Source organism: Oncorhynchus mykiss, chromosome 13 (genome assembly GCF_057628025.1).
Source record: "Oncorhynchus mykiss isolate SJ-2025 chromosome 13, ASM5762802v1, whole genome shotgun sequence".
In the NCBI taxonomy this organism is placed as follows: domain Eukaryota; kingdom Metazoa; phylum Chordata; class Actinopteri; order Salmoniformes; family Salmonidae; genus Oncorhynchus; species Oncorhynchus mykiss.
Window position 1 is genome coordinate 62,820,336 of NC_143034.1, and position 14,171 is coordinate 62,834,506.

The following is a 14,171-nucleotide window of genomic DNA, read 5'->3' on the forward strand; positions in this document are numbered from 1 at the left end:
ATCTCACTCTCTAGCTGTCTAGTATATATCTCACTCTCTAGCTGTCTAGTATATATCTCACTCTCTAGCTGTCTAGTATATATCTCTCTCTAGCTGTCTAGTATATATCTCACTCTCTAGCTGTTTAGTATATATCTCACTCTCTAGCTGTCTAGTATATATCTCACTCTCTAGCTGTCTAGTATATATCTCACTCTCTAGCTGTCTAGTATATATCTCACTCTCTAGCTGTCTAGTATATATCTCACTCTCTAGCTGTCTAGTATATATCTCACTCTAGCTGTCTAGTATATATCTCACTCTCTAGCTGTCTAGTATATATCTCACTCTCTAGCTGTCTAGTATATATCTCACTCTCTAGCTGTCTAGTATATATCTCACTCTCTAGCTGTCTAGTATATATCTCACTCTCTAGCTGTCTAGTATATATCTCACTCTCTAGCTGTCTAGTATATATCTCACTCTCTAGCTGTCTAGTATATATCTCACTCTCTAGCTGTCTAGTATATATCTCACTCTCTAGCTGTCTAGTATATATCTCACTCTCTAGCTGTCTAGTATATATCTCACTCTCTAGCTGTCTAGTATATATCTCACTCTCTAGCTGTCTAGTATATATCTCACTCTCTAGCTGTCTAGTATATATCTCACTCTCTAGCTGTCTAGTATATATCTCACTCTCTAGCTGTCTAGTATATATCTCACTCTCTAGCTGTCTAGTATATATCTCACTCTCTAGCTGTCCAGTATATATCTCACTCTCTAGCTGTCTAGTATATATCTCACTCTCTAGCTGTCTAGTATATATCTCACTCTCTAGCTGTCTAGTATATATCTCACTCTAGCTGTCTAGTATATATCTCACTCTCTAGCTGTCTAGTATATATCTCACTCTCTAGCTGTCTAGTATATATCTCACTCTCTAGCTGTCTAGTATATATCTCACTCTCTAGCTGTCTAGTATATATCTCACTCTCTAGCTGTCTAGTATATATCTCACTCTCTAGCTGTCTAGTATATATCTCACTCTCTAGCTGTCTAGTATATATCTCACTCTCTAGCTGTCTAGTATATATCTCACTCTCTAGCTGTCTAGTATATATCTCACTCTCTAGCTGTCTAGTATATATCTCACTCTCTAGCTGTCTAGTATATATCTCACTCTCTAGCTGTCTAGTATATATCTCACTCTCTAGCTGTCTAGTATATATCTCACTCTCTAGCTGTCTAGTATATATCTCACTCTCTAGCTGTCTAGTATATATCTCACTCTCTAGCTGTCTAGTATATATCTCACTCTAGCTGTCTAGTATATATCTCACTCTCTAGCTGTCTAGTATATATCTAACTCTCTAGCTGTCTAGTATATATCTCACTCTCTAGCTGTCTAGTATATATCTCACTCTCTAGCTGTCTAGTATATATCTCACTCTCTAGCTGTCTAGTATATATCTCACTCTCTAGCTGTCTAGTATATATCTCACTCTCTAGCTGTCTAGTATATATCTCACTCTCTAGCTGTCTAGTATATATCTCACTCTCTAGCTGTCTAGTATATATCTCACTCTCTAGCTGTCTAGTATATATCTCACTCTCTAGCTGTCTAGTATATATCTCACTCTCTAGCTGTCTAGTATATATCTCACTCTCTAGCTGTCTAGTATATATCTCACTCTCTAGCTGTCTAGTATATATCTCACTCTCTAGCTGTCTAGTATATATCTCACTCTCTAGCTGTCCAGTATATATCTCACTCTCTAGCTGTCTAGTATATATCTCACTCTCTAGCTGTCTAGTATATATCTCACTCTCTAGCTGTCTAGTATATATCTCACTCTCTAGCTGTCTAGTATATATCTCACTCTCTAGCTGTCTAGTATATATCTCACTCTCTAGCTGTCTAGTATATATCTCACTCTCTAGCTGTTTAGTATATATCTCACTCTCTAGCTGTCTAGTATATATCTCACTCTCTAGCTGTCTAGTATATATCTCACTCTCTAGCTGTCTAGTATATATCTCACTCTCTAGCTGTCTAGTATATATCTCACTCTCTAGCTGTCTAGTATATATCTCACTCTCTAGCTGTCTAGTATATATCTCTCTCTAGCTGTCTAGTATATATCTCACTCTCTAGCTGTCTAGTATATATCTCACTCTCTAGCTGTCTAGTATATATCTCACTCTCTAGCTGTCTAGTATATATCTCACTCTCTAGCTGTCTAGTATATATCTCACTCTCTAGCTGTTTAGTATATATCTCACTCTCTAGCTGTTTAGTATATATCTCACTCTCTAGCTGTCTAGTATATATCTCACTCTCTAGCTGTCTAGTATATATCTCACTCTCTAGCTGTCTAGTATATATCTCACTCTCTAGCTGTTTAGTATATATCTCACTCTCTAGCTGTTTAGTATATATCTAGCTGTCTAGTATATATCTCACTCTCCAGCTGTTTAGTATATATCTCACTCTCTAGCTGTTTAGTATATATCTCACTCTCTAGCTGTCTAGTATATATCTCACTCTCTAGCGGCAGGGTAGCCTAGTGGTTAGACTAGTAACCGGAAGGTTGCAAGTTCAAACCCTCGAGCTGACAAGGTACAAATCTGTCGTTCTGCCCCTGAACAGGCAGTTAACCCACTGTTCCTAGGCCGTCATTGAAAATAAGCATTTGTTCTTAACTGACTTGCCTAGTTAAATAAAGGTAAAATAAAAAATAAATATATCTCTTCTCTCTAGCTGTCTAGTATATATCTCTTCTCGCTTTTCTCTCCTCTCTGTATCTACTCTATTTATTTATCCTCTCTGTATCTACTCTATTTATTTCTCCTCTCTCTCTGTATCTATTTATTTCTCCTCTCTCTCTGTATCTATTTATTTCTCCTCTCTCTCTGTATCTACTCTATTTATTTCTCCTCTCTCTCTGTATCTACTCTATTTATTTCTCCTCTCTCTCTGTATCTACTCTATTTATTTCTCCTCTCTCTCTGTATCTATTTATTTCTCCTCTCTCTCTGTATCTACTCTATTTATTTATCCTCTCTCTGTATCTATATATTTCTCCTCTCTCTCTGTATCTACTCTATTTATTTCTCCTCTCTCTCTGTATCTATTTATTTCTCCTCTCTCTCAATCTACTCTATTTATTTATCCTCTCTCTGTATCTATTTATTTCTCCTCTCTCTCTGTATCTACTCTATTTATTTATCCTCTCTCTCTGTATCTACTCTATTTATTTATCCTCTCTCTGTATCTATTTATTTCTCCTCTCTCTCTTTATCTACTGTATTTATTTCTCCTCTCTCTCTGTATCTACTCTTTTTATTTATCCTCGCTCTCTTTATCTACTCTATTTGTTTTTCCTCTCTCTGTATCTACTCTATTTATTTCTCCCCTCTCGCTACACTGAGTGGACAAATCATTAGGAACACCTTCCTAATATTGGGTTGCACCCCCATTTGTTAAATCCACTTCAATCAGTGTAGATTAAGGGGGGAAGACATATTAAAGAAGGATGAGACATGGATTGTATGTGTGCCATTCAGAGGGTGAATGCGCAAGACAAAATATTTCAGTGCCTTTGAACAGGATATGGTAGTAGGTGCCAGGCACACTGGTTTCAGTGTGTCAAGAACGGCAATGCTGCTGGGTTTTTCATGCTCAACAGTTTCCTGTGTGTATCAAGAGTGATCCAGCCAACTTTAAACAACTTTCTGAAGCATTGGAGTCAACATGGGCCAGCATCCTTGTGGAACATTTTCAACACCTTGTGGAGTCCATGCCCCTGATGAATTGAGGTTGTTCTGAGGGCAACATGTTTTGCACACTCCGTGTTCTCTCCCTCTCCCTTCATCTATCTCTCTGTTTCATTTATGTAGAAGTCAGTCAGAGGCTTTGAGTGGGTCCACTCGGCCGTGAGAGAGAATGATCACCACTTCTGAGATCCTTTTCCTCTGTCTACCATCTGCATTTGGGTCTGATTGGCTGCTCATCCATGATAAGAAGCCACCGAGAGTTGAGTACCACAATGCCATCCCATCCCGACTTAATGGTCCGTGGTATCTCTTTTTGTCTTTACGGAGAGAGAAAAAAAGACAAGTCAATAGCTATTGACAATGGAAAGAGAGAAGAGAAACAATCTGAATCGTAAAGCTGCTCTATGAATCAGCTGGGATTTAATCCCCCCCTCCACTCTCTGCCACGGCTCTTGATGTGAGAATGACCTACATCCTGTGAGCCTGAGCATGCCTGCCTCTGCCTGCTTTCTAACAGGGAGGTGGTGAGGAGGACGTCCTCAGAGAGAGGTCTGGGGAGACAGGTTGATGTACGTGCTGCTGGTAAACTGAGGGATAAGCAGGACGGACTGGGGAGACTCCTTATTGAGTAGAACACGTGTAAATGTCAGTCTGTATGATTTACCACTGGGTGCTCAGTTCACATACAGTATTGTGTGTGTGTGTGTGTGTGTGTGTGTGTGTGTGTGTGTGTGTGTGTGTGTGTGTGTGTGTGTGTGTGTGTGTGTGTGTGTGTGTGTGTGTGTGTGTGTGTGTGTGAGAGAGTGAAAAGTGGGCTAGCATTTGGCCCAGATATCTCAGTGGTACTAATTACCTCAAATGAGGAAGCAGACTATCTGAGAACTAATATTGGACGATGCACGTTTTAGCAGATGTTCAGCGCTGGTGTGTGTGGGGGGGGGGGGTCCAAGGTCCTGGGCGGTTTGGTTGTAATTCATGGAGGAGTTTTCCTTTTGCCAGAGAGGAAGTCAAGAGCTCTCAGAAGTTCCAGTATACTGCTATAGAGTGATGTGTTGTTTTACTAGTAGGTGGAACTGGAACGTGTCCCTAACAACAGATCCAGGATCAGATGTTTTTCCATCCCCCTAATGGTTAGGTTTAGCATTGGGGTACACTAATCTGATCCTAGATCTGTGGTTCGTCAGCCTTGTGTGTTGTTTTACAGCACACTAGCTATCACATCTTCATCCATGGAAGTGTCTGACTATGTGTGTATCTTAATTCCATACTTACATCTCTCTCTTTCACAGTACCTGAAGACCTTTCCTTGGAAGAGAGAGATGAGCTGTCAAACATACGACGCAGGAAAAAAGAGCTACTGGATGACATTGAGGTGAGTCAAGAAAATGAAAAGAAATGTCAAGATTTAATATTTTTTATAAAGATATCAGTCACCCTTGATATGATATGACTTTATGTGGGTGGCTAAAATGTTACTTTGACTCTAACCACTTACATTGAATCTGTTTGTTGATTTATAATGCACTGCTAAAACAACTAGAGTTCAGTTGTGAATTCAACCCAGCTAATTCTCCCTCTAATCCTGTTGGCAGCGGTTGAAGTTTGAGATTGCAGAGGTGATGACTGAGATCGAGCAGCTAACCTGCGTGGGGGAAAGGTGCGTAACACCCCCCCTTCAACACCCCTCCCCCCTCCTAGCTGCTGTTCCCTTCTCCTCTCCAAGTCGTCCAGCCACACACCTGTCCCAGTGTGGGTTAATAATCCATCTTTGTTTGTAGAGCTGAGCCGTCCCCTCTGCCAAACAGTTGATAAACGCCCCACAACCGCTCCTATTCAGGGACTGACAACTGATTGGCTGTTCAGGGCTCATTGGTGATGAGGTGGAGAGAGTGTGTGTTAGTGTGTGTGTCTTAGGTGCAGCTGGGGAATGGTTCAAGCTATTTTAGGACACAGGGAGAACACAGTATACACACATGCAATAATACACACACACACACACACACACACACACACACACACACACACACACACGAACACAAAGAAAGGCATATGGTTTTCATTCATTTTTCATTAGACTGAGTTTGAGTTAGATTGAGTTTCTCCTGCTAATCAGTTAGTCGGTACAACAACCTACATGGTTGATGTTACAGTCCAAATGGAAAGACAAGTCAAAGATCCTTGTTTTTAGAAGATCATTACATTCTCATGTTCATAGCTGTCTTGGAACAGTAATAACTGAATCCAGCTGAATTTCTCCTGAACCCAGCCCTATGTAAACTAACCGTGTAAACTCACTAACTCACCACAATACCGTTCAGTATCCTGGATAAATACTGTACGAAGTAGACAAATGTGACAGTTGACCTGGTGAACAAATACCGGCGTCAGTTGTTGATAATGCCACACCTGTTCTAGAGAGCTGATGGATCTCTCTGCTCTGTCCAATCACAGTAAAACAACACAAAGAAATAAACAGATCGCCATGGGAAGGAAGAAATTCAACATGGACCCCAAAAAGGTTTGTCTAAAGTCCATGCAATCCATGCTACATACATTATTTACCCACTTGCACTGATGTTAATCTGGTGTTATTGAATGTTTTCTGATTTCTATAAAAACAGATAGAAACTTACATGTGTACCTGTTATGCCTCCTTTAGCCATGTAGAAAAGGTTACACTATAAACCATGTCCATCAAAGATGTTATCTGGATGTTGTGTTTTCTGTATGTTGTGTTATCTGTATGTTGTGTTATCTGTATGTTGTGTTATCTGTATGTTGTGTTATCTGGATGTTGTGTTATCTGTATGTTGTGTTATCTGTATGTTGTGTTATCTGGATGTTGTGTTATCTGTATGTTGTGTTATCTGTATGTTGTGTTATCTGTATGTTGTGTTATCTGTATGTTGTGTTATCTGTATGTTGTGTTATCTGTATGTTGTGTTATCTGGATGTTGTGTTATCTGTATGTTGTGTTATCTGTATGTTGTGTTATCTGTATGTTGTGTTATCTATATGTTGTGTTATCTGGATGTTGTGTTATCTGGATGTTGTGTTATCTGGATGTTGTGTTATCTGGATGTTGTGTTATCTATATGTTGTGTTATCTATATGTTGTGTTATCTATATGTTGTGTTATCTATATGTTGTGTTATCTATATGTTGTGTTATCTATATGTTGTGTTATCTGGATGTTGTGTTATCTGGATGTTGTGTTATCTGGATGTTGTGTTATCTGGATGTTGTGTTATCTGGATGTTGTGTTATCTATATGTTGTGTTATCTGTATGTTGTGTTATCTGGATGTTGTGTTATCTGGATGTTGTGTTATCTGGATGTTGTGTTATCTGGATGTTGTGTTATCTGGATGTTGTGTTATCTGGATGTTGTGTTATCTGGATGTTGTGTTATCTGTATGTTGTGTTATCTGTATTAATGACTTATTGTAACGCCTCCTAGCTCTCCTTCAGGTCAAAACAGATAACCGTGTGTGTGTGTGTGTGTGGCTTGGAGTGCTAACCAAACTGTGTGTGTCTTCCAGGGGATCCAGTTTCTGTTGGAGAACGACCTTCTCCAGCACACTCCTGAGGACGTATCCCAGTTCCTCTACAAAGGAGAGGGCCTCAACAAAACTGTCATAGGGGACTACTTAGGAGAGAGGTAACAAACACACTGCTCTAACCTCATCTGTTTTCATCTTTCCCCCTCTACCTCTCTTTCTCCCTTCTCTCCCTCCCTCTCTCTTTCCTACACTCTGTCCATCTCTCAGGGAGATTTCTCCCTCTCTCTTTCCTACACTCTGTCCATCTCTCAGGGAGATTTCTCCCTCTCTCTTTCCTACACTCTGTCCATCTCTCAGGGAGATTTATCCCTCTCTCTTTCCTACACTCTGTCCATCTCTCAGGGAGATTTCTCCCTCTCTCTTTCCTACACTCTGTCCATCTCTCAAGGAGATTTCTCCCTCTCTCTTTCCTACACTCTGCCCATCTCTCAGGGAGATTTCTCCCTCTCTCTTTCCTACACTCTGTCCATCTCTCAGGGAGATTTCTCCCTCTCTCTATCCTACACTCTGTCCATCTCTCAGGGAGATTTCTCCCTCTCTCTATCCTACACTCTGTCCATCTCTCAGGGAGATTTCTCCCTCTCTCTTTTCTACACTCTGTCCATCTCTCAGGGAGATTTCTCCCTCTCTCTATCCTACACTCTGTCCATCTCTCAGGGAGATTTCTCCCTCTGTGCGTGTATAAGCCCGGGCATAAAGCCTCGGGAAATGGATTGTCTGGATTTACGGAGCACAGCGGCGACAGTAGACAAGGGGCCATGCCAGTAAAACAGAGATCTGCTCTGCCTGGCTACATGTGTTTCATATCTACGACACGTGGGCCACCTCGCAGGGATGTGACTGTCAAAACAACCTGCGTAGCAAATGGACAGAGCAGAGTGAGGCTGGCTCTGTGGCTGGGATAGATCGTTTTCTTTAGAAAAGGCCCTTAAGAAAGCAACAACATCTTGTGTGTTAAGTTGGTTGAATGCACAAACAAATAATAATTTATTGCGACCTGCAATCTTATCATAGTGTATAATGGTTTGATAGAGTCAGAATCTAGAGAAGGGGTGGAGTTGGGTTTAAAAAGGGCCTCTCCCCTAACAGACATTTCAGTTCCTATAGGGATTGAAACACACTTTACCTCTAATAGTTCTGCTTTTGGAAGTGCTAGACTGATCTTGACTAACACTGAATACCAGACATTTCCTGACCTGAATCTGAGAACCTGACACACTGTATGTTCCCCATCCCAGGGACGACTTCAACCTCAAGGTGTTGCAGGCGTTCGTAGACCTTCATGAGTTTGCAGATCTCAACCTCGTACAGGCTTTACGGTGAGCTGTTTCTGCATATTACTGGACTAAGATTCCCAGCTGTTCATCACATTTAAAAAAAATAATATAGTAGTATTTATTATTGATAATGTGCAGTCAATACACTTTATAATGATGTCCTGCTTTCAATACACTTTATAATGATGTCCTGCTTCCAATACACTTTATAATGATGTCCTGCTTTCAATACACTTTATAATGATGTCCTGCTTTCAATACACTTTATAATGATGTCCTGCTGCTTTCAATACACTTTATAATGATGTCCTGCTGCTTTCAATACACTTTATAATGATGTCCTGCTGCTTTCAATACACTTTATAATGATGTCCTGCTTTCAATACACTTTATAATGATGTCCTGCTGCTTTCAATACACTTTATAATGATGTCCTCCTGCTTTCAATACACTTTGTAATGATGTCCTGCTGCTTTCAATACACTTTATAATGATGTCCTGCTGCTTTCAATACACTTTATAATGATGTCCTGCTTTCAATACACTTTATAATGATGTCCTGCTTTCAATACACTTTATAATGATGTCCTGCTTTCAATACACTTTATAATGATGTCCTGCTGCTTTCAATACACTTTATAATGATGTCCTGCTGCTTTCAATACACTTTATAATGATGTCCTGCTGCTTTCAATACACTTTATAAGGATGTCCTGCTTTCAATACACTTTATAATGATGTCCTGCTTTCAATACACTTTATAATGATGTCCTGCTTTCAATACACTTTATAAGGATGTCCTGCTGCTTTCAATACACTTTATAATGATGTCCTGCTGCTTTCAATACACTTTATAATGATGTCCTGCTGCTTTCAATACACTTTATAATGATGTCCTGCTGCTTTCAATACACTTTATAATGATGTCCTGCTGCTTTCAATACACTTTATAATGATGTCCTGCTGCTTTCAATACACTTTATAATGATGTCCTGCTTCCAATACACTTTATAATGATGTCCTGCTTTCAATACACTTTATAATGATGTCCTGCTTTCAATACACTTTATAATGATGTCCTGCTTTCAATACACTTTATAATGATGTCCTGCTTTCAATACACTTTATAATGATGTCCTGCTTTCAATACACTTTATAATGATGTCCTGCTTTCAATACACTTTATAATGATGTCCTGCTGCTTTCAATACACTTTATAATGATGTCCTGCTGCTTTCAATACACTTTATAATGATGTCCTGCTTTCAATACACTTTATAATGATGTCCTGCTGCTTTCAATACACTTTATAATGATGTCCTGCTGCTTTCAATACACTTTATAATGATGTCCTGCTGCTTTCAATACACTTTATAATGATGTCCTGCTTTCAATACACTTTATAATGATGTCCTGCTTTCAATACACTTTATAATGATGTCCTGCTTTCAATACACTTTATAATGATGTCCTGCTGCTTTCAATACACTTTATAATGATGTCCTGCTTTCAATACACTTTATAATGATGTCCTGCTTTCAATACACTTTATAATGATGTCCTGCTTTCAATACACTTTATAATGATGTCCTGCTTTCAATACACTTTATAATGATGTCCTGCTGCTTTCAATACACTTTATAATGATGTCCTGCTGCTTTCAATACACTTTATAATGATGTCCTGCTGCTTTCAATACACTTTATAATGATGTCCTGCTGCTTTCAATACACTTTATAATGATGTCCTGCTTTCAATACACTTTATAATGATGTCCTGCTTTCAATACACTTTATAATGATGTCCTGCTTTCAATACACTTTATAATGATGTCCTGCTGCTTTCAATACACTTTATAATGATGTCCTGCTTTCAATACACTTTATAATGATGTCCTGCTTTCAATACACTTTATAATGATGTCCTGCTGCTTTCAATACACTTTATAATGATGTCCTGCTGCTTTCAATACACTTTATAATGATGTCCTGCTGCTTTCAATACACTTTATAAGGATGTCCTGCTTTCAATATACTTTATAAGGATGTCCTGCTTTCAATACACTTTATAATGATGTCCTGCTGCTTTCAATACACTTTATAATGATGTCCTGCTGCTTTCAATACACTTTATAATGATGTCCTGCTGCTTTCAATACACTTTATAATGATGTCCTGCTGCTTTCAATACACTTTATAATGATGTCCTGCTGCTTTCAATACACTTTATAATGATGTCCTGCTGCTTTCAATACACTTTATAATGATGTCCTGCTGCTTTCAATACACTTTATAATGATGTCCTGCTGCTTTCAATACACTTTATAATGATGTCCTGCTGCTTTCAATACACTTTATAATGATGTCCTGCTGCTTTCAATACACTTTATAATGATGTCCTGCTGCTTTCAATACACTTTATAATGATGTCCTGCTGCTTTCAATACACTTTATAATGATGTCCTGCTGCTTTCAATACACTTTATAATGATGTCCTGCTGCTTTCAATACACTTTATAATGATGTCCTGCTGCTTTCAATACACTTTATAATGATGTCCTGCTGCTTTCAATACACTTTTGGAGCCTCTGTTTTCTTTCTCATTTGTTTTTCCTGTGTTCTATCCTCTCTCTCTCTCTCTCTTTCTCTCTCTCTCTCGCTCTCTCTCTCTCGCTCTCTCTCTCCCTCTCTCTATCTTTCTCTCTGCTAGTGTAGACAGTTTCTGTGGAGTTTCAGACTGCCTGGTGAGGCTCAGAAGATCGATCGTATGATGGAGGCCTTCGCTTCGCGGTACTGCTCCTGCAACCCCGGTGTCTTCCAATCCACAGGTACACACACACACACACACACACACACACACACGTTGGACAGACCCTGTCATTAAGAGCAGCGCCAGACCACCCCTGCCTTAGATCAATGCGTCAGTTTGTTGAAAAGGAAGTCTTGAATTGCCATAACGATTAAAAACCCAAATACCGGTACACTCACATTTCTAGAATCACTCACTATCAGTCGGTACTTGACTCTCTGTCCGATGACTTAATGCACTTTGTTGCTGACAGACTTGTTGTTGCTGTGTCATCACTACTTGCATGGCTCCTCTAATAAGGACTTTGATCACTGGTCAATAACAGAGGGTCATTAGTGACTAGTGAAGCACGCTCAGGCCACACGTTGTCTCTGTAGAGACATGTATTGTCGAGGACGTATATGATATTGTGTCATGTCAGCTCTATGTTCTATCTGCAGTGTTGTGTCCCCTGTCCCAGTAACCAGTGGTGGGTTGATGTGTGGTCTTGGCCTCATGAATATGGATGTGTTGCAGTGGTGACACGCTGACTTAGTTATAGCTGCTTCTGCTGCATCCCCCTGGGGACTGGTGCCCTGACACACACCAGGTTAAAACGGCCAGGGGTTATAGAACAGAGTGGGGTGGTGGGGGAAGTGGGTGGTATAGTCATGATTGCAAAGTCATAGCGGCGCGCGCACACACACACACACACACACTTCACACCACCTATCCCTGCTGTCCTCCCCAGACACATGTTATGTCCTGTCCTTCGCCATCATCATGTTGAATACCAGCCTCCACAACCCCAACGTCAGAGACAAGCCCCCCGTAGAGAGATTCATCTCCATGAACAGAGGCATCAACGAGGGAGGAGACCTACCAGAGGACCTACTCAGGGTGAGAGTGTGTGTTTGATGTGTGGAGTGGGGGGGTTGGATATGGTTGATGAGTGTGTGTGTGGAGTGGGGGGGTTGGATATGGTTGATGAGTGTGTGTTTGGTGTGTGGAGTGGGGAGTAGGGAGGGGGGGTTGGATATGGTTGATGAGTGTGTGTTTGGTGTGTGGAGTGGGGGGGGTTGGATATGGTTGATGAGTGTGTGTTTGGTGTGTGGAGTGGGGGGGGGGGGTGGATATGGTTGATGAGTGTGTGTTTGGTGTGTGGAGTGGGAGGGGGTTGGATATGGTTGATGAGTGTGTGTTTGGTGTGTGGAGTGGGGGGGGGGGGTGGATATGGTTGATGAGTCTGTGTTTGGTGTGTGGAGTGGGGGGGGGGGTTGGATATGGTTGATGAGTGTGTGTTTGGTGTGTGGAGTGGGGGGGGGGGGGTTGGATATGGTTGATGAGTGTGTGTTTGTGTTTCTCCCACGTCACGTAGAAGCTTTACTCTCTTCTATCAAGGGTGATACTGTAACAAAATGCTAGCTCATCTAATGTGCTGTTCTTTCAGGCCAGTAATGCTAATGATGAACATTATTATCTAACAAGCTCAGAGAGATAATCACACAGCCTTCAGCTCAACCGCAGTTCAAAGGGCATACACATAACACACATTCTTGCAGGTGGCTTGTTGTTCCTTTCTCTCCCAACAGTTCTCAAAGTTGTAACTCAGATTGTCAAAAGTGTCCCAAGTATTTAACACCCAGTTTCAGCCCCTATGAATGAGCACACCCTCCAACCCTTTCCTTTTCTAACAAGTCCTTCATAGGATCTTGTTCTGTCATGTTTTATGCACTGTTGATTTAGTTATGGACTGGGATGGCTGTTAGAAGATGCAGGAAGTGGCTGTTCAAGTGGTAGGAGTTTAACACTAATGCTTTCACCGCCTTTTCCCCCATCACCATCTCTCTCTCTCTCTCTCTCTCTCTGTCTCTCTCTCTCTCTGTCTCTCTCTCTCTCTTTCTTTCTTTCTCTCTCTTTCTCTCTCTATCACTCCCTCCTCATCTCTCTCTCTATCACTCCCTCCTCATCCTTCTCTCTCTCCAATATCAACACTCCCTCCTCATCCTTCTCTCTCTCCAATACCAATACTCCCTCCTCATCCCTCTCTCTCTCCATTGCTCCCTCCTCATCCCTCTCTCTTTCCTCTCTCCATTGCTCCCTCCTCATCCCTCTCTCTCTCTCCATCGCTCCCTCCTCATCCCTCTCTCTCTCTCCATCACTCCCTCCTCATCCCTCTCTCTCCTTCTCTCCATCACTCCCTCCTCATCCCTCTCTCTCCTTCTCTCATCACTCCATCCTCATCCCTCTCTCTCCTTCTCTCCATCACTCCCTCCTCATCCCTCTCTCTCCTTCTCTCATCACTCCATCCTCATCCCTCTCTCTCCTCTCCAGAATCTCTATGAGAGCATTAAGAGTGAACCCTTTAAGATCCCAGAGGATGATGGGAACGACCTAACTCACACGTTCTTCAACCCAGACAGAGAGGGATGGCTGCTCAAACTGGGTTAGTAGAGATGAGAATGCAGTCCCTTACTAAGAATGCTTGCATCACACCCACCTCTCTGTTCCAATGGCTCCATTAGCATACTACTTACAATGAAGCAATGTATTGGAGATTCATTCTAAGTGCTATGCTATTGCTATGCATGGTTTTTGGTTCCTCTTACACCATTCTCTTGCTATGAACCAGTACAGTGTTTCACTGGCTGACCCGTGCAGCTAAGATCCAGATTCTGCTGTAGACTGTAATGTTGCAGTCTCTCAAGCAATGTGTTTTGCTGCATGACTCACGTCTTGTTGGTACAATATGAACAAGGTTCAGTGTTCAGAGTTCTCACACAGTG

At 41.0% G+C, this 14,171-nt stretch overlaps 1 protein-coding gene across 2 annotated transcripts in view; it reads left to right on the forward strand.

Annotated features, from left to right (window-relative positions):
• Positions 1–14,171, forward strand: part of LOC118938327 (cytohesin-3) — a 51,733-nt gene that overhangs the window by 26,013 nt on the left and 11,549 nt on the right. For both annotated transcript variants that reach the window (XM_090197089.1, XM_090197090.1), the window contains exons 2-9: positions 5,049–5,131; positions 5,352–5,416; positions 6,211–6,277; positions 7,301–7,419; positions 8,560–8,640; positions 11,313–11,425; positions 12,137–12,285; positions 13,720–13,831. In XM_090197089.1, coding sequence (XP_090053215.1) covers positions 5,049–5,131; positions 5,352–5,416; positions 6,211–6,277; positions 7,301–7,419; positions 8,560–8,640; positions 11,313–11,425; positions 12,137–12,285; positions 13,720–13,831 — 789 coding nt within the window. The remainder of the gene's footprint in view (positions 1–5,048; positions 5,132–5,351; positions 5,417–6,210; positions 6,278–7,300; positions 7,420–8,559; positions 8,641–11,312; positions 11,426–12,136; positions 12,286–13,719; positions 13,832–14,171) is intronic.